This window comes from Benincasa hispida, chromosome 9, assembly GCF_009727055.1.
Source record: "Benincasa hispida cultivar B227 chromosome 9, ASM972705v1, whole genome shotgun sequence".
NCBI classification, from domain to species: Eukaryota; Viridiplantae; Streptophyta; class Magnoliopsida; order Cucurbitales; family Cucurbitaceae; genus Benincasa; species Benincasa hispida.
Window position 1 is genome coordinate 62,793,696 of NC_052357.1, and position 18,965 is coordinate 62,812,660.

The window sequence follows — 18,965 nt, forward strand, 5'->3', positions numbered from 1 at the left end:
CTTGGCATTGCCGACAAAGGAAAATTTTCTTCCTCTGGAAACTGTAGGGGCTGTTGGAGATACAGCAGGATAGCAGGTCTTGTCAGGAGTTGACCAAGAACTTATTGAATATATCGAAGTGTGAAGCAAAATTGCTCATGTTGTCTTTTTGTTTGGTGTCAAATGAAGTTTTTCATTAAGATCTGCTGGTGTTGAACTCGTTGTGGTTGCCGTTGAACAAACCTTTGCATCTCGACTTCTTGCTACACAAACTCCCGCTGTTGCGGCAAAAGTGTGTCTTATTTGCGCGACAACTCATCAATACTCCCTAAGAATGGTTCCTGGAGGTCTTCATGCAAGAACTTAGACAAGTCATCATTGTCTAGATCAGTTGGTTCATCTTCAGATATAGAAGAAATGTTGTTTTGAGTTCCTTCTTTAATTCGTGGTGAATGCTTACCTAGCTCACCAATGCCTGATCCTTCCCCCATTTGAAAAGTAGTGGGAGGACGGAGGGTTGGATCATCAGCAGTAGGCAATGGCAGAAGGAAGCTTGCAATCATTGACTCCTAAAAAATTGGAGCCTTGCCTTTGTTTTCTTCTAGAGGTGGCGGTGGAGTTTACTCCCTTGGTTTAAGTAGTAATGGAAGGAGGAAGGATTCATTTGGAAGGATTGAAGAGTGTTCATTCAAATCAACAAACAACCTTAGAAATTCCCTTATCAATTGCTCTTGAGGTGGAAAAATGGTCTCAACCTCAGATTCAATGTGGTGCGGTGAAGGAGTCTGTCGTCTAGATTACGGTGAGGGGGATTTCTTTTCTTCATGTTATATTTTAATCAGGACGACGGAGGGAGGGGAATTTGTCTCTATCATCAGCCTCGAGATGGTGTGATCAAGTTTCCTTCTTCAACAGGCGAAGAAGGCACACTGAGTAATTCTTCTTCAGTGCTTGACGCAGTTTGTTCAAATAACCTTTTCACCAACCTCCTTCTTTTGGGCTGGAGAGGCTGCACTAGAGGTGTTGTTTACAACTGAGAAGGCCACTTCTTAGTCTTTTTTTGCTTAACCGCCTTAGCTTGAAGCGGTGAATCCTTCAATGGTCATCGGAGAGTGTTGTTTGTTATGACTCCCCTAACAGGCATCTCTTCTTCATCTTTAAAAACCCCTTGGACAACGTATAACCTTGTTACAATAAAGGGAAATAATAACCGTCCCCTAGATTTAAAAAAATATATCCTGCATCTAGGCTGCGATGATGCGCCCGACATCCATAGGGATGCATCACATAATGCAGTATATCGCCATTACTCGATCCCTTGATATGGAGCTGTTGTGCGTGGTTAGGAGCATCTTATTTATGACAAAATAAAGCCACACATTTGCCTCTAGAGTTAGGCTATGCGGCGACAACGTCCTTATCCCTTTAGTGGAGGTGATCCAATTCGACTCTGGTTTGGCCAACATTCTTAATGCATCTTTCATCTCCTCACGTGTTGGCTCTTCAATTATTTTGTTCCCTTCAACTTCAGGGTCGGTTTATAAGGTGAACAATGCGTTTATCCTATTGGTGCTGAAACTAACTTCCTCATCGCCTATATGAGCAATGTATTTACTGGGATGAGAGGTCCCTTCATAGAACACATGGACCACACTTGGTTTGAGCTTTTAAGGTCCCTTTGCAGAAGTCCCGCCACCTCAAATATTGTTATTGTAACAATATGAAATTTGTGAATTTATTACATTTATTATTATCTTTGAATTTATTACATTTATTATTATCTTTATTGTTATCGTTATTTTTACTGTTACCATTATCGTTATAGTGAAACAGTAACGATAATAGTAACTGTAGTGATAACATAGATTCATAATTATAGATAAACGCGATCAAAAGCAATTATGTTTGTGATTCAGGCCTATTACGATTCGCTCATCAATGAAATCTCATCTAAATTACATCAGTTTAGTAAACATGACCTAAAATATCGTTCCTAGTATTTAGAATATTTGGATGGTAAATTCCCAAAAAAAATTTGACATTGGGCGAGGGCCATACCTCTCTCGGGTCTCGTAAGAAGATTAAAATGGTCATTACGAACGAAGTATGGGGTATTGTCCCAATTCAAATTTAACAACACAATTTAGAGTCATTTTTGGGGAAAAAAGAGAAAATAGGGCCATTATAGCTAATTATTCTGCTTCCGCCGAGATGCTCAAGGAAGAAAGTCTCGGGCGAGACGACGTCAGTTCGGTGTTTGCTTCTCAAGCACCCTCTCTCTCTTCATTTTTTTTCTTTCATTCTCTCTCTTCAACAGCTACAGGACGGAACCCAAAAGCCAAAGCTCAGAGAAAATTCTCAATTCACTCTCTGCACGCGCCTTCAGGTGGCTACGTTTTCCCCCTTTGCTGGCGTAAGATTCTACTTCCATCTGTCCATGGTCAGATTTTCCATCTCTTGTTTTGGTATTTCCTATTCGATCCGATGGAGAAAACATTGCTGATTGCTGTGGAATTCGAGCGGGAGGGTGGTTCATTGAATGGTTAATTGGATTTCATTGCGTAGAGGATAAGGAAGGATAAGGAAGACGATCTAATCGTATTCGTGTTTCCGATCCTGATGATTGTCTTCAGTTTGTGGTAATTTTAGAAGAAATTTGAAGTATGATGCTGAATCGAAGTCCGCCAAAGCATAGACATGATGGAACCTCGCCGTTGCCTCTTGGAATGGACTGGAGCCCTCCTCCTCGAAAATGGGTTGGTCTTGTGTTATGATTATGTGGAATTATTTGCTTGGAATTTCGACTTATGAGAATTCTTAATATAAGTTTTTTTTTTCTTTGGATTTTTCTTGGTGGATTGACCGAATTGATTTCACTGGTTTTGTGGAATTTACTTGTCTGGCTTGCTGGATTATGGGATTTTGAATAATATCTACTGTTTGTTTTCACGATCTCATTGATTTGTAGTTCAATTTAAAATCTACTTTCAAGCTGATGTCTAAACATACCATATTTACTTTAGGTTACTTCTAACGAGTTGCGTCGTTCTTAGTGTATCAGTGTCCTTTTTTTGCACTCCCCCAACGAACTGGAATTCTTCTACCTTCTTCTTCTTCTTCTTCTTCTTTTTTTTAATAGGGCATTTGTGGCTGCTTAGATTGCAATATTTTTCACACCAATTGCTGTTCTTTTAAAATAAAAATTAAAAAAAAAAAAACTGAATTTGATAAGTCTGTGTAAGTTCAGTTAAGAAGTTATCTCATTTTAAGTAATAAATTTAGAAGAAGAAAAGTAAGGATTTGTGGCCTAGCTCTATGTTTTTACCAATGTTGGGTGGTGTATAGCAATAGCAACTATCTCCCTCGTTTCCTTTACTATTGACTGCTCTCTTTATATTTGGTAGTTTACTTATATCTTCACTCGTAAAGCTTTTATTACATGTGCAGAATGGGAAGGACACAGTTTGGCCTCATGACCATCGCACAGGATGGAGTTACTGTGTCATAATACCTTCATGGGTTGCCCTTCCTAAGACACGAGCTGCAGATCCTGTGGTGGTACGCTTTTCAATGGCTCCCAGTTTCTTTTGGTACTTATGGTTGGATGTTTTTTTTAATTAATAGCATGATTGTGCCTTTACGAATAATATCTTAGTCGTTAGTAAATGCTGATGTACAATAATCACTTGCATTACTTGAAGTTGCAAAATATGATGCCCAAAATACGATGTTGCAAGAAAATGTGTTCTAGCATTAATAATTGGCACAAATAATTTCTCTGGTATGAATCAACTTACCCATCTTCTAGCCAATCTGCGCATACTCAAAGGATAAATAACCAAAACGTATCCGATTTCAATCATTTTTTAATAGCATAGCACATCTTTTCTTGTACCTTAACATTATCAAGGGACAGTTCTACAGGGTTCAGGTTGGTGTACAGTCACCTGAAGGGATCACAGCAATGCGGGGAGTATTAAGGCGATTTAATGATTTCATGAATTTATTTTCAGATGTAAGTTTATGCATTTTATTTTACTTGGGAATAACCCCTTTTCACATTGAAAATCTCTCTTTTACCTCCTGTCTTTTGAGGAAAAATGATTTCCATTATTATGTTTGAAATAAAATTACTCTCATGTTTAATTGTTCTCAATTATGAGATTTTATCATTTTCTAGGTTAAAAAGGCTTTTCCAAAGAAAATTATTCCTCCAGCTCCACCCAAAGGAATCTTACGGATGAAAACCAGGGCACTCTTAGAAGAGGTGCGCAATCTGCAGAATGTTGCATGCATGAGCATGTCATTTAATTTCTGTTCTTCCTCAGTGTCTTTGTTTACTTCACACGTAACCTTGCTGGCAGACGTTTTGTATGAATTGATAATCATTGCATGAATCAATCTTGTTGCCAATATGTAAGGAATCAAAAACCAATTCTACAGGAACTTGGAATGAGGAACATTAGAATAAATACCGAGTTACTGACTGTTTTTGACATTCTTAGATCATACCCAAGTTTAGACACTTTGTCCTGCATTACTCTACAATAATTTCTTGGAACGAAAGCGGAATTGCTAATCACCTACATCTGTCTTTCAGATATTATAGGGCTTCTAACAAATTTCTAGATCCCTTGAAGCACTGCACATTTCTACCATGTGTTCCAAGTGTGCTGCGTGTCTATTTTCTGCAGTTTCTACAGTTAACTAAAACCTTTTGGTTTTGAGATAGAGTGTCGAAGTTATCCTTTACATGTGCAATTATTTTTCTGCATTTTGGTTGTGTATCTGTAAGACTGTAACTATTATTCTTCACAGGTTTAATTTTGTTGCAGAGAAGGCGCTCTTTGGAGGAGTGGTTGACAAAGCTGCTGTCTGACATTGATATATCAAGAAGTGTTGCAGTAGCATCCTTCCTTGAGCTAGAAGCTGCCGCTAGGTCTTGTACGTTCTTTCTAGTTTAGAGTACACTTCAAAAATATCTATGCTTTGTTCTAGTTTTTACCCATTTTATAGTGTTAATTCTAAACGTTATAATATGCAGTTCTCCACAACACATATATTGGAGTTCTAATATTTTAATTCCTATGACAATGCTTTCAGCTTTCCAAAATGATAATCAGGGGCCTTCAGGTGAATACCCTGATTATAACAGCAAAATTTCAGCACATCAATCCCCTCCTAATTCAAGCTCATCTACTGTTGCTGGTGGTTTGTCGTTTGCATCAGATTATGGTAGTGATACTGCTTATGAGGCCTCTGAACTTGGTACAGCAAGTCTGGGAAGAGATGATAATTCTGAAATTGCCATAGACGATTTAGCTCTGGATGATGATCTTTCCAGTCCAATCGAAAAACTTGTGAAGTATGGATTGTCCAATATTGATGAGGGACTGTTTATGGGACAGACCATTCTAGAGCAGTTGGAAGGCCTTCCAAAACATAAAGCTCATCCTAGATATAATAACAATTTAAAGGATGGTCACAATGGTAATACTTCCAAGGCATCGTACTTGGATAAAAATGGACTGGTGCCGTTTGCAGAGCCTGAGCATGGCAAGGTAATTGGCCATGCTCGCAAGCTGTCTGATGAGAGTGTAGCAAGTGATGCAAGTTCTCTGAAAGGTGGAGAGATTTCAAGCTTTTCACTTCGGAATTCAGTAGGCAATGGCTCACTTGATCATTCAGGTGCCGAGGTTTCAAATGCAATTGAATTTCATAGCAACCCTGAATTGCATTTTTCACATGATGCACTCCTCTTCCCAAAGGATCATCGACATAAAATGAATAGGGTTCTTTCAACAATGCATCAAAGGCTAGTGACAGCAAAAACAGACATGGAGGACCTTATATCAAGATTGAATCAGGAAATTACCGTGAAAGATTACCTTGCAACAATGGTATAACCATTGATATACTAAAAATTTTCTGTTTATTCCAATTGTGGATTAGCTGGCTGTTCTTGGTTTAGATGTTAGAATATGTCCACTCCAAGGGCCCTTTGGTTATATTTTTCTTTATCTAAATTTTTCAACATATTTTTCAGTAATTCATTTTTCCAGCCATGCAAAGTTTCTTTATGAGTGGCTGTGTTATATGTTTGCTCTGTCATGAGAAATACATACCAGCTGGTCCATATATTGGATGTGCGCTATCATATACTGAATGTCAAATCATTTTTTGATGTCAAGTTTCGTGTTCCAGTTATCCAATAGCTTCTATTCTTTGGACTGAATAATATAACATACGCATGACCAGCTCAATAATACTATCATATGGTTGTAGTTGTAGTTACATGCTGGACACTGACAGAAACCTAATTCATTTTGTGCCAATTTGTTCCCAGGTTAAGGATTTGGAAGTAGAACTCGAAATAAACAAGCAGAAAAGTAAAGAAAACCTTCAACAAGCTATTTTGATGGAGAGGGAAAAAGTTACCCAAATGCAGTGGGAAATGGAGGAACTTCGTCACAAATCATTGGAAATGGAGTTAAAATTGAAGTCTAAAGAGGTTTCTAATCTTCAAAATTGGCTTTATTTACAATGCTATTACTATTTTACACTAACTCCTTTTGATGCCATACAAAATTCTCTAGGGTGAAAATTCATTTTCAGTGCCTACAAAAGGTTTTACCCTTCAGGAGAAAGTCGCCTTGCAAGAAGAGCTCAAATCCACGAAAGAGCAACTAAAGAATGTGTCTAAGCAATTTGAAGAGCTTGAAGGAAAATCAAAAGGAGACATCAGGGTTCTTGTTAAAGAGGTCAAATCTCTTCGAAGTACCCACGCCAAACTTAAACAAGAGCTTAGTCAAACACTTCAACAGAAGTCTGAGACCGAGGTAGTACTGCGATCTGCTAATTGTGCTATGATTAAGGTGTTAAACAATCGTTCAAAGTTCAAACTGATAACAACTGTTTCCTGTTTTTTGCAATACTTGTTTTACATGTTTCAACATGGACTTTTTTATTATTTTTATTTATTTATTTATATATTTTTTTTTTTTGCTTTGGTTTCTCAACCCAACCCTCTTTTTGCCCATATCTCATCTACTTTTTACTTAGTAAACCAAACAAAATCTTTTTTCTCTCTGAGTATATATGTTGAAAAAATAATAATAATAGAAAAACATCTACTATTTTAGCTGGCAATTTGCATTTGCAATATCTGTTCGGTTTATTAACTGAGAAAATTTAGGTGACATATTTTGACAGAATTGAAGAATCTAATTTTAGTATGTCCTGCTACTGTTCCTTTTCTCCTCATTCAGGAATTCCTTCGACAAGAGAGAGAAATGAGACAGCATGCAAACACCGCTTGGAGAAAGCTGCTGTCTGAATGTAGGAGCCTACATGGTCGGCTTAAAAAATGCAGCATGAATTTTTCAGCAGATGATGATTATAACCATGATGTGGAATCATCATCCTTACCTAATGCCTTGGATTTGTTGACGACATCTGATGACCAACTAAATCTCCTCCTGGCTGAGGTATCCAATATGCTTTAATATGTATCTATTATGCTGTAGAGCTCTTTTCTGGTCTGCATACTCTCAAGCCCCAACTAAACCAGTCTCCGCATCCCTCCCACTCCCTGTACCAAACCCCTTGGCTTATGAGCAATGTACTTAATACCCTATTAATATTTGCTTCCAAAGGGCGGTTCCGTTGGCAAAGACACGGTCTTTGAGTAACACCTACACAAAGTTTGCGTGTTCAATTCTTTGACTGAGCTCAATAAAGAAGTTCTTGATGTCTCTTGGGTCAGGGCCAACCCATTTCAGGGTATTTAAAAGAAACTTCAATAATATATCTAACATCTGCCTCAAGGACGTTCATAACACTCAAACCCTTTATCACTGTTGAGTTAGAATCCTTTTTTCATACCATTCTAACTCATCACGCTGCTCCATCTGAGTGCTTGATGATGTTTTCAAGTTATTGGAGTTGGTTTTGTCTACTGTTTTTTCTTGGTACAAGACGAAGCACGCTCTCATTCATTATAGTTTATCATTTTTAGTTAGTAGTTGGTATTCTCTTTTGCAATCATCTTTAGGCATTTGGGGTTCGCTCCTGTTTTCATTTATCAATGAAATGTTTCTTTTACTAAAAAAGGTAAACTGTTCAGGAAAATCTTCTGGCCAATGGCAAACAAACTGCTACTTCAATGGCAGATGATGACGTTCGGGATGGTGACAACGATTCGGTTAAAGTAGACGCAGAGTTGAGGATGATACTTAAAGACATATTCACCGAAAACACTAGGTTGAGGAAACAGGTCAATTCTTATTTCAGGCACAGTATGAGATTGAGGATGTCAAAGGAAGCTGATGGTGCAGAGGCTGCTTCTTCTTCTTCACAAAGTACTAAAGTAAATACCACAACAGAGACATGATTCCCTGTTCCTCAGTATATTATTTCCCTCTTTCTTTCTTTCTTCTTGTTTTTTGCCCCTCCACCCCTTTAAATATAAGAAAGCACTTTGTTGATTCAGAAGCCATTTTGCACATCTTTGGATAAATAATGCTTGGTATAGTCCATAATTTTAGTTAGTGCAAAAGTCAGTCATGTCGTTCTGTGACTTGGCGTTTGCTGACCTAGTTTTTTAGGGAATATATATTTTTTTTTTACTCCCACGATGTTGTGTTACTATAAATTAGGGGGCCCTGCAACTGAAAAGGGATGCTCGTATAGCCCTATACATTTGAGCTTTTTGGCCCCTCCCACATGCCACAACACAGATGTTTTTCTTCTGCTTTTTGTTCATTTTGAGAAGAGATGCAAACAAAGCCAAGAATTGAATTTAGATTTGCACTTTTGGTCGGTCTATTTATGGTCAGTATGTAGATATGTTTTAGGTTGTGATTTTAAGAAATGGTATGACAGATATCTATCTAAGAACATCATCTAAATGAATTTCAATTTCAAGGGCCATTTTGAATATTTATATAAGATTAAAGGGTAATATTTTAACTTTTGAAAGAATGATAACATTTTTATTAGAAACTGTAAAGTTCACAATGTTTTTGTTTGGTTTTGTTTTTGTTTCTGTAATTTAGCATTTTTATGACAAAATGGATGTCAGATTGATTTATTGGTTTGAGAAAGAGAAACCAACTTCATAGAACTTTGACTGAAATGAGTATAACTTCATTGATTTTGTGCTTGTATCATCAATTTTATATTCAAAAGTTCAATTTCCCATCGTAGAAAAAGGGAAGAAAAAAAAGAAATAATAGAACTTTGTTCAAAATCAATATGATCAAACTAAACATAAGAGAGTTGGTCTATATCAATTGAAACCCACAAAATTAATGCAAATTGAGTAATTTAGATCCTGCCTGGTAATCATTTTATTTTTCTTTTTTAAATTAAGTCTATGGACGTCATTTTCACCTTTGTTATAAAAAAAATGGTTTTCAAAGAGTTATTTTTATTTTTGAAATTTGGTTAAAAAATCAATCATTATACTTCAGAAAGATACAAATTATTGTAAAAAACGTGAATGATACAGTCTTAACTTTAAAAAACAAAAATAAAAAATCAAATGGTTATCAAATAAGACCTTAATCATAAATTTTCATCCAATTAATTTTCTCTCCCTAGTGAGGTGGCTTCTTTCATATTTCTTCTTCACTTAGACAATTTTCTTCCAATTGTCATGATAGTAACATCGATAATGTGACGCTTTCTTGAAAAAAAAAATTGTTTTCATAGAAAAATGAACCAACTTATTTATAAATATAGTAAAATTTTATTGTCCATCTAAAGAAGAGTCTCTATATTTTTATTAAAACAATGATATTTTGTTATATTTAAAAATGTTTTAAGTAGTTTTGCCATTTAAAATCATTACCAAAATAATAATAATAATAATAATGTGAAGCTCTTAAAACAAATTAATATATTTTCTTAAGATATTCTTTTCCTTGCTCCTCATGTATGAATGTTTTTCGACTTTCTTTTTGTAATAGAGCTTGCAATAAGGTTGCTCATGTCTTTGTGACAGCAAAGGCCTCGTTTCCTCGTGATATTTTTCGTAGTGTCTCTTCTCTTGTGACGGGTCAAATGAACTTTTTTATTTGGACTTTTCCGCACGGAGTACACTCCATTTTGTCACCTTGGTTGTTTTTAGGCCCCGTTTAACCATTGAAAAGTAATCCATCAATGGTAATGCAAAAAGTGGACCCCGATTGATTACTTTTGTTGTTGTTTACATATTTTTCATAATTGTAATGAGATATGTGGCTCGTCTTGAATTTGTAATCAAAATATGTTATCTGATTGAGGAATAAAATGTGTTCAATTTGATTATGATTAAAATTATGTGGGACCTATTGCTTTTATTAGATATTGTTACTCTAACAACATGAAAATTATGAATTTGCTACATTTATTGTTATATTTATCTTGTCATTATTGTTATCATTGTCGTTACCGTTAGGGTCAAACGGTACTTGTAACAGTAAAATATGACAGATTCATAATTCTATATAAACCTGATAAAAAACAATTCAATTATATTTACGATTCTTGTTTGATAGCACCCATTTTCATTAGAGTTTGGTAAAAGTTTTAATTTTTGATCGCGTTATTTTTTAAAAAAATATTTTTTTTAAAAAAAATTAAAAAAAAAAAAAAATATATCATTTAAGGTCGTGGTAAATTACGAATCCCCTCCCTATCGTTCTTCTCTCTCTCTTCTACTTCCATCAAACCCTATTCCTCCCCTACTTTGCTCTCTTTGTACTTCGGTTCAGACTCGTGCTCCTCGAAAATACCACTCAAGGGTTTTGAATCCGCGTCGGAGCTTAGGTCTTCTGCAACTGAGGGTTTTCGACACTAACCACAGAGCGCGACAACAGTTTTTCTATCCTTCATCAATGGCGGACGAAGATTACAATGACCTTGATATGGGGTTCTCTCTCTCTCTCTCTCTCTCTCTTTATCTATCCATTCTGTTTTTTCTCCAATCCTTTTTATTTTCCTCTGCTCTATTGCTTTCTTAGAAAATTCGTCAAATGCTAAACCCTAATCTCGAAACTAACTTCATTATTCAAGTTCAAGTCATAATGGATTACTAGGCCTCTTGCTGCATATGTATCATAAATTATTCATTAGCAACATCCATGGATTATTACTGAGTGAGAATTCTCAGTTCTTCAAAGCAGGCTTCTATTCGCTTTATTCCCTGTTTTTTATGCCCTTTCTCTTTTGCATCAATGACTCAGCCCTGTTTCTAGAATACAGTTAATTTATCAGAGCTGTATTTTTTTAAAATTTTATTTTATCTGTTAATTTAGCCACCAATATACCATGGTTAGTGTTTTGCATCACATTGTTCCTTATTTGTGTTAATGGATTTTTATTAATCGTGCAAAATCAACACAAGGAATGCAGATAAATGGAATATAGTTGTAAAAATTTATGCACAAGGACGACTTGAAGTCCAACTCTTCGGCCTATGCACAGTGGTTTGTTAGTTGAATTGAATATATTAATACTCCATTCTTAGTTGTAGTTTTGGTCACACTGGTATAATCTTGTTTTGTGAAAGGCCTGTATATTTTTATTTAGGATGATTTGAAGGTGCAAATATCTATCATTTCTTATATTGATAAGTGGTTTTTGCTGCAGATATGAAGATGAGCCACCAGAGCCCGAGATTGAGGTAAGAAATAATTAGTGTGAAATTCCTTTTCAAAGAAAGTGGACTACTGTTCTTTTTGAAGTTGATTAATGATAGTGGAACTGTGAATGACGTATAGGAAGGCGCTGAAGAAGAATTGGATACTAATAACAATGATGATGTTCTAGGTGAACCCATTGAAGCTGAGGAAAAGGAAGATGAAGAACCTGTTGAACGTGTGCGTAAAACCTCAAAATTTATGACTAAGTATGAACGTGCTAGAATTTTGGGTACACGTGCCCTCCAAATCAGGTTCTCTTTTTTTGACATTTGGTACGTCCAAATTTTTACATGCATCAAGTTGATATATGGTAAGATGATTCTTTTTCTTTTGGGCAGCATGAATGCTCCTGTAATGGTCGAGTTGGAGGGTGAGACTGATCCACTTGAGGTTAGATTTTTAAATGTTAAGCTAAAATCTTTTAAAAGCTTTCTTATGGTTTTGGCATTCAGCAGATGTATTTTAGTTGCCCTATATGTGCATGTTGGTTGGTATGCCTACTCAATAGTAAAAGATTAACTTTGCTAACTACAAAAATGCCTGCGAGCATTGAAGTAGGGGGTTAAAGTGAAGTCTTACCTATTGAGGCTTATGCCTTAAGGCAAGACTCTCTTTTGGCCTTGAGCCTTGCACCTTTATTGAACCATAAGAGACTTACGCCTCTCATAGAAGAAATGTACGCCTTTGCAAAAACACCTCGAGGCTTAAAATTTCTATGCCGCGTCTAGTGGATAGAAAAATAATTGTGATTTACCTCATTCTGCAATAATATATAGGTTTGAGTTGTGAGAATTTGAACTATTACTACTTTTTGTGATTTTAAGAACATGGAATACAAAAGGTTTCTATTATAAATCAATCCTACTAGAAACATGGAAAACTTTCAAACTTTTAGAATGAACTTTAAGAACAATGATAATAGTAGTGATATTAAAGATATTCTTATAGAATTATTTTCTTACTTGAAAATTGTGGGTTTATTTATTAATTGAAAATTGTGGGTTTTTCTTTGTTATATGATTATAATGTTTAGCAATACTTGGTCATACCAATTTAGAATTTGTAAAATGCTTTTTATTCAATTGGAGGCTTTCATCGTATTTCAAAAGAAAAAGCCTTAAGGCTACCTTTAGCCTTTTAAAAACAATACAAAGAGTAAAGTCCAACTGAAATGAACTTCAAAGTTTATAGGCAATTTGTATAAAGGTATTGTTTACAGTTTCAACCAACCCATGCTGAACCCAAAGTAATTTGTTGGATGCCATTATGGGTTTCGCTTACTAATTTTGCTGTTTACTGTTTACTGTTTGTAATAGTTCATGCTTTTATAGCGAATTAGGATTTATGCTTGTCCATTATTCTCTGACATCTCAATTCTCATCTAATCCTGCACTGTCTTAGATTGCAATGAAGGAACTTCGTGAGCGGAAGATACCCTTCACCATCCGTCGCTACCTGCCAGATGGAAGGTTAGGCCCTCCCTCTTGGATATTAGTATGTTATCTTTAATGTTTGGAATGGATTCAACTGCCAGCGGGGGTGAGGTGTGCAGAAAACTGAAAACTAAGGCTTCGTTTGCCAACCATTTGATTTTTTAAGATTAAACTTATCAACACTTTTGATATCTATGGATTTGTTTGTTTTGTCACCTATTTTTTACAAGTGTTTTAAACTAAGCCAAAATTTGAAAATTAAGACTTCGTTTGATAACTATTTTGTTTTTAGTTTTTAAAATTAAGCCTATAACCACTACTTTCATATATTGATTCGTTTGTTTTGTTTTTTACATTTCAGGGGTGTTTTTAAAATCCAAGCTAAATTTGAAAACTAAAAAAATGTAGTTTTTAAAAACTTGTTTTTGTTTTTGATATTTGGCCAAGGATTCATATGTTTACATAGAAAATATGAAAATCATGACCAAAAAATGGTGTGAAACAAGCACAATTTTTTAAAAAATGATTGTCAAACGGAGCCTAAAAATAGTTTTTGAAAACATATTTTTGTTTTTAGAATTTGGCTAAGAGTTCAAATCTTTAATTAGAACAGATGAAAACCATGGTGAAGAAGTTAGAAAATAAGTACAGTTATCAATAAAAAAAATCAAATGGTTATCAAATGGGGATTAAGTGCAACGAACTGGTTTGGTTTTTTTTATGTGTAACCCTATAATAGTTGGTAGAAGTTTTTGTTTGTTTATAAAGAAACCTTGAGGGTGTGTTTGGGGCACAGACTGTCCTAAGATTATAATAACCACTTCTTGCTATAGGAAATATTATTTTATATTCTCCAATTAGTTACTATAAACACTATTTCAAAACCTTCATTTATTACCGTATTTACTGTTTGTTATAATTTTTACTATTTTACATTTATCATTTTTTTATTCTTTACTACAGTGTTTACTATTTCCTTTTGAAACTAAAATAGTTTACACCTCAAACACATACTATTATAACTCAAACTAAAATAATCTCTACACTCAAACATAAACTGTTATAGTCTAATTATAATAACCAACTCTTTGTCTCAAATGCTCCTTAAAACTTTAGAATAAGAGCTAAATAAGTGAAGTATGTTTCTGTTCATTCTGGACAGTTACGAAGACTGGGGCGTTGATGAACTGATCGTGGAGGACTCTTGGAAGAGGCAAGTTGGTGGCGCTTGAATTTTGATGTGTTTTGTTAGATAATTAGTTTCTTTCAACTAAATAGCCGATTTGTGAATGTTGTTGCATAATTATATCTATATCTATATCTATAAATATATTGGAATGGAACTTCTTTTGACAAACATTTCTTGCTATTATAAACTAAGCATGCCATTAACACTTGAAAAATCTTCATTAATCAATTACTTTGTGAGTCTTCATTGCTCTTTCTAACTTCTATAAAAGAAACAGAGGTTTGTTAAAAAAAATTTAAGATTATTCTGTGTGGTCGGCTTGTGCTTGCCAGTTTTTTATGTTATGTTTAGTTTTTTGAAACATTTTTACACAGAAAATCTGTTGATTTGAATTATTTTCTTTAGAGTTTTTAGCTCTAATTTTAGACCTTTTTAACCTGTTTCAAATTTTTTTAAATATAGTTACAAGTCAGCTTATTTGTATTTATATGGTCTCTTGAATCTCCTATTTATCTGTTTTTTTAATTTGACTTTGTTTTTGTTATAGGCATGATATTTCAAATTAATGTTTTTTTCCTTTTAAAAGATTTCATTTATTTTGTTTTATATTTCTAGTTGAAAGTTGATTGCCTCTCTGTTAAGATCTTAACTATTGGGTAATATATTGGAAAATATAAATATATATTACATGTACCGTGGCTTACTTTTTAGTGTGTTCACAAATATATTTTAAAATATATATTGTATATATTGTTTGGTATATTAGATGATTTACTATAAAAGTTGATATGCAATTATCAAAAATGTTCTGGTTTGTTTCTAAAAATTTCAAATATATATTGAATATATTGGGTTGTATATATCAAATATTGAACTATTTTTAAATTTTTCAGGAAACTTTCCTATTATTATGAATATCTTTTAGAAAACAGAAAAATAAAATAATAGCCAATGTAAAAAAATTGAAAATTTAGATAATTATGGTTTCATTTGGTTTTTTGTTTTTAAAATTACGGGTGAAAAGTAGGTAAATTTGGAGGTGGGAGTTGAAAAATCAAAAATAAAAAAACAAAATGATTCTCAAACTGCCTTGTATAATTTGATTTGTTTATTTATTTAAGGTTGTGTATAAAAAGCTGTTATAAATTAAAAACTAGTTTTTTCCGAATTTGACAATTCTTACAACCCCATGAGGGGACAGAGAAGGAAAATTACATTATTGTTGATTAGTTTAATGTAATGATGCTGTATATATACTTAGACGTGTGGCAAAAAATTATTGTGGGAGGGAAAATGGGTGGCACTAAACTTCACACGTGTTAGGTGCAGCAGCTTCGATATAATAAGATAGTTGAACCAACCAATTAGAAAACTTAATTTTTTTTTTTTCTAATTTATTTGTAGGGCATTGAATTGAAACTAATATAATACTTTATAGAGGCACGAAAGAGGGGGGAAAACCCTAAAATAAGTCTTGTTATTACCCTTTTTTTTAAAGAGTTTGTATTTATTCTCTCTATAATTTTAAAAGTATATTTCTATTATACTTTTTCTTGCACAAAAATTATTATTATTTAAATTAATTTCGATAAAGATCGGATTAAATTATAAATTTGGTCTCAATAATTTTAGAGAAAATTAAAATTTAATCCCTATGTTTTTTTTGTTTTTTTTTTTTAAAAAAATAATACAGCCCAAGCCATACTCCCTAGCAACTTGAAGAACACTTCAAAGATGATGCCAAAATTGTTATAGCACGGATTGTTTTGTTCTCATCTCGAAGGCAGTGACAAAAAGCAACTACAAATAATAAAGTTCCCAATACACAAAATAATCTTTGATGAAGACACTAATTCAGCAGAAGAATGTACAACCTTACGGAGAAGGTTTGATAATCTGAAGCACTCCGAACTCCATCGTCAACAGGGGAACAGAACCCACCCATTCCCCTTTGATTGCTCTCAAGCCCTCTAGCATAACTTCGGCTTCCAGCAGGCGAACGCTCTGACCTCTAGGAATAAACTTTCAGCCACCCATAATTGCGCTACCATTATGATCTTGAACAATCTACCTTAAACCACCCTTTCCTTTCTTATCGAATCAAGCAACATCCACGTTCAAGTTCCAACACCTAGTCGTGGGTGGAGATCACCATTGAGTTGGGTGGGGGTAATAAAGCAACATTGTTTATCAGCCCACACTTCTCACCACTAGAATTTAGGGGGACTATAATCAATAACAATTTTGAGGGGGTACAACCTTTTTAAAACAAAACTCATTTCTCAAATTCCAGAGGTTGACATGATGATCATCCTACACTTTAGCTTCTGTCTTGAGCCTCTCGGACCACCAACTCCTACCCTACCTACCCTACCCCCTTCCAAATTACCCTCTTAATCCAGAATAAAATGTGAAGGTAGCAGTTACCAACCCTTTTATGGCACTTATTGCCTAACCGACATCCTTAACATGCCTAGGAAATCTTGGAAACACATTTATAACATTCAATAAGCTAGTTGAATGTAAAACAACTTCAGTAACACCAGGGCTCAACATTCAACATCTTACAACACATATATACAAAAACAGAGTTTAGTGGATCTCGACACTTAACACTAGTCCCTAACATGAATGAAACATGTGAACAGATATTACAGAACAAACACCTAAATTTCTTTTTAAACTTGATCTTTAATCTGAAATCTTGGAGTGACAGACCAACAGTGCAATTAACCTCTAAAGAATTGACCACTATATGGGAGGAGAAAAGCAATTAAAATGAGTGAGCTACTAGCCCAGTGAGTGACTAATAAAACACAAACATCATGCTTTGAATTAAAAACTGCCAAGCAAACTCATACTGAAGACTTTTCTTAAAACATAACATACATAGATAAAAACATAGCTTAACATGATCCTTAGTTGAGAGAGAACTCTTTTGCTCAATCCTTCAATGTCAAACTTTAGTTGGTGTGGAATGCTCTCAACACAACCACATCAATTCTACCTACATACACGTGATAATAACTAAGTACCGTCATACCTTAGGTCCTACAGCCTAGATACCTCCTTGTAGTCCTTCAGTATCGAGCTTAACATATTCATTATAATGCTCATTCATTGAAAACATTTATACTTGAAAGCATAGTAACATGAACATGAGCTTTAATATCTTATAGTAGTCAAAATGGTTACTATCAATGGTCTGTACAAAGTCGAAAAGATGTTATCATGATGCTAGATTACTTTAAATCAAGTACTTTCCGAAGTCATAAATCACGACGATTCTTCCTTATTGAGGAATAAACATAAACTTCTAACGCATGCTTTGTGTAAATAAAGCACATAATTACTTAAACATGCTTTTGTGAACTTCCTTTTAACTAAGATGCATTAATAGCTTTCTAAACTTAGTTTGCTTGGATAACATTCTTTAAAATAAGCTAGCATGAGTCTAAACTTTACGTAAAACATGAGTTACTAAAACATTGGGAAAAATATTTAGTTTATCACTTATAGTCTTGGGCGTTCCTCCTAAGATTGGTAAGATCTTTCTATTGGCGTTAACCCTATGGAAATGAATAACATTTTTAGCCAATGCTAATGGTCTTCTTGTGAGACTATCTCACATAAACAAGCTTAACATTTAACTTAAACATCATCTTTCAGTTCAACGCATACCTTTCCTATGCGTTCAATACTTAGAATTTTCTTGGGGTATATGGCTTAGTTATGTGGCCAACTATCATCAACTTATACGCTGATGCATGTCCTAGGCGCTCAACCAACTGCACACCAATGCCCAAACAACACCTTCTTTGCGTTCACGGTTTCAGCAGATGCCCACACAACCTAACACACATCGGCAAACCCTTGCGCACAGCCCAGCGCATCCCTTGCGCTCAACCAGCTCTTCATGCGTACTTGCAGACTGCCTGGGTTGAGCTGCTTGCTTGCTTAGCGGTTGCAGTTGCCTGCTTGTTTAATCAAAATTCCATATTCAACTTTGAGCTAAATGACTAATTTTTCAGACTTTAACTTGGAAAAATTCCTTCTACAAACTTGTTTAAATATTTCTTAACTTGCCTGCCTTAAAATTTAAGCTTTAAATTCCTCTTGGTTTGACTGGAAGCCTTCAATCTTCACCACGGGTCTAGATTCCTCTGAGAGCCTAACTTTCTTGAAGATTTCTTCAAATTTTAACTCGAATCCTTAGGAGTTTTCTTCCAGCAACCCTGGCACTTCAACTACACTCACTAATAGTTTAAGAGGCTTTGGAATCACTTCAATGGCACAAGTAAAAAGCTCAAACCGAGCTCTGGAACTTAAGCCCTTCTTTTATACTACACACTGCATGTTCTCAACCATCCTCAAGCTACCAACTTGCCCACCAAGTGGGTTTAATTCCCCTAATCAGGATAGCTGGCCCACTCAAGTCGGTGGTTAAGCTTTGATCTTCATATAATCATCAATCCAAGGCTCACCATCATCTTACCAATGCATAGTAGCCTTGGACGCATGCTCCAACTAGGCAACGCACACCTTGATGCATCTTGCGCCCATTGCCTTGCCTAATGCCATCGCATGGACCTGCCTGCCCACACAACGTATCTGGCCAACGCACGCTAGCATCTCCTCGCGTCATTACCTAGGGGTGTTCAAAAAACTCGGTAACCC

General features: G+C 34.9%; 2 protein-coding genes across 4 annotated transcripts; both read left to right on the forward strand.

Moving 5' to 3' along the window:
- The first annotated feature begins 2,158 nt into the window (after nucleotides 1-2,158).
- Nucleotides 2,159-8,790, forward strand: LOC120085923 (PX domain-containing protein EREL2). 3 transcript variants are annotated; one of them, XM_039042238.1, is made up of 10 exons: nucleotides 2,159-2,735; nucleotides 3,427-3,569; nucleotides 3,904-3,994; nucleotides 4,160-4,246; nucleotides 4,815-4,923; nucleotides 5,083-5,879; nucleotides 6,326-6,490; nucleotides 6,576-6,818; nucleotides 7,248-7,466; nucleotides 8,105-8,790. In XM_039042238.1, exons 1-10 carry the CDS (start codon nucleotides 2,643-2,645, stop codon nucleotides 8,369-8,371), a joined length of 2,214 nt encoding a protein of 737 aa, XP_038898166.1. In that variant the 5' UTR covers nucleotides 2,159-2,642; the 3' UTR covers nucleotides 8,372-8,790. The 3 variants fall into 3 exon arrangements, with proteins under 3 accessions (XP_038898166.1, XP_038898167.1, XP_038898168.1); XM_039042239.1 differs by having other exon boundaries at nucleotides 2,160-2,735; nucleotides 3,427-3,537; nucleotides 3,896-3,994; XM_039042240.1 differs by lacking the exon at nucleotides 2,159-2,735 and having other exon boundaries at nucleotides 3,427-3,537.
- Nucleotides 8,791-10,647: 1,857 nt separating this feature from the next.
- Nucleotides 10,648-14,491, forward strand: LOC120085126 (DNA-directed RNA polymerases II, IV and V subunit 6A-like). The gene is made up of 6 exons (XM_039040989.1): nucleotides 10,648-10,894; nucleotides 11,614-11,647; nucleotides 11,745-11,917; nucleotides 12,005-12,056; nucleotides 13,068-13,135; nucleotides 14,262-14,491. The coding sequence occupies exons 1-6, from the start codon at nucleotides 10,860-10,862 to the stop codon at nucleotides 14,329-14,331; spliced, it is 432 nt and encodes a 143-aa protein (XP_038896917.1). The 5' UTR covers nucleotides 10,648-10,859; the 3' UTR covers nucleotides 14,332-14,491.
- The last annotated feature ends 4,474 nt before the right edge of the window (nucleotides 14,492-18,965 follow it).

Excerpts from the sequence above, each read along its gene's own strand:
- LOC120085923 (XM_039042238.1), top strand. The coding sequence starts at position 2,643 with ATGATGCTGAATCGAAGTCCGCCAAAGCATAGACATGATGGAACCTCG. Across the intron at positions 3,570-3,903 it reads ATGGCTCCCAGTTTCTTTTG|GGTTCAGGTTGGTGTACAGT; the intron begins GTACTTATGGTT and ends ACAGTTCTACAG. Across the intron at positions 4,247-4,814 it reads CCAGGGCACTCTTAGAAGAG|AGAAGGCGCTCTTTGGAGGA; the intron begins GTGCGCAATCTG and ends ATTTTGTTGCAG.
- LOC120085126 (XM_039040989.1), top strand. The coding sequence starts at position 10,860 with ATGGCGGACGAAGATTACAATGACCTTGATATGGG. Across the intron at positions 10,895-11,613 it reads TACAATGACCTTGATATGGG|ATATGAAGATGAGCCACCAG; the intron begins GTTCTCTCTCTC and ends TTTTTGCTGCAG. Across the intron at positions 12,057-13,067 it reads GTGAGACTGATCCACTTGAG|ATTGCAATGAAGGAACTTCG; the intron begins GTTAGATTTTTA and ends GCACTGTCTTAG.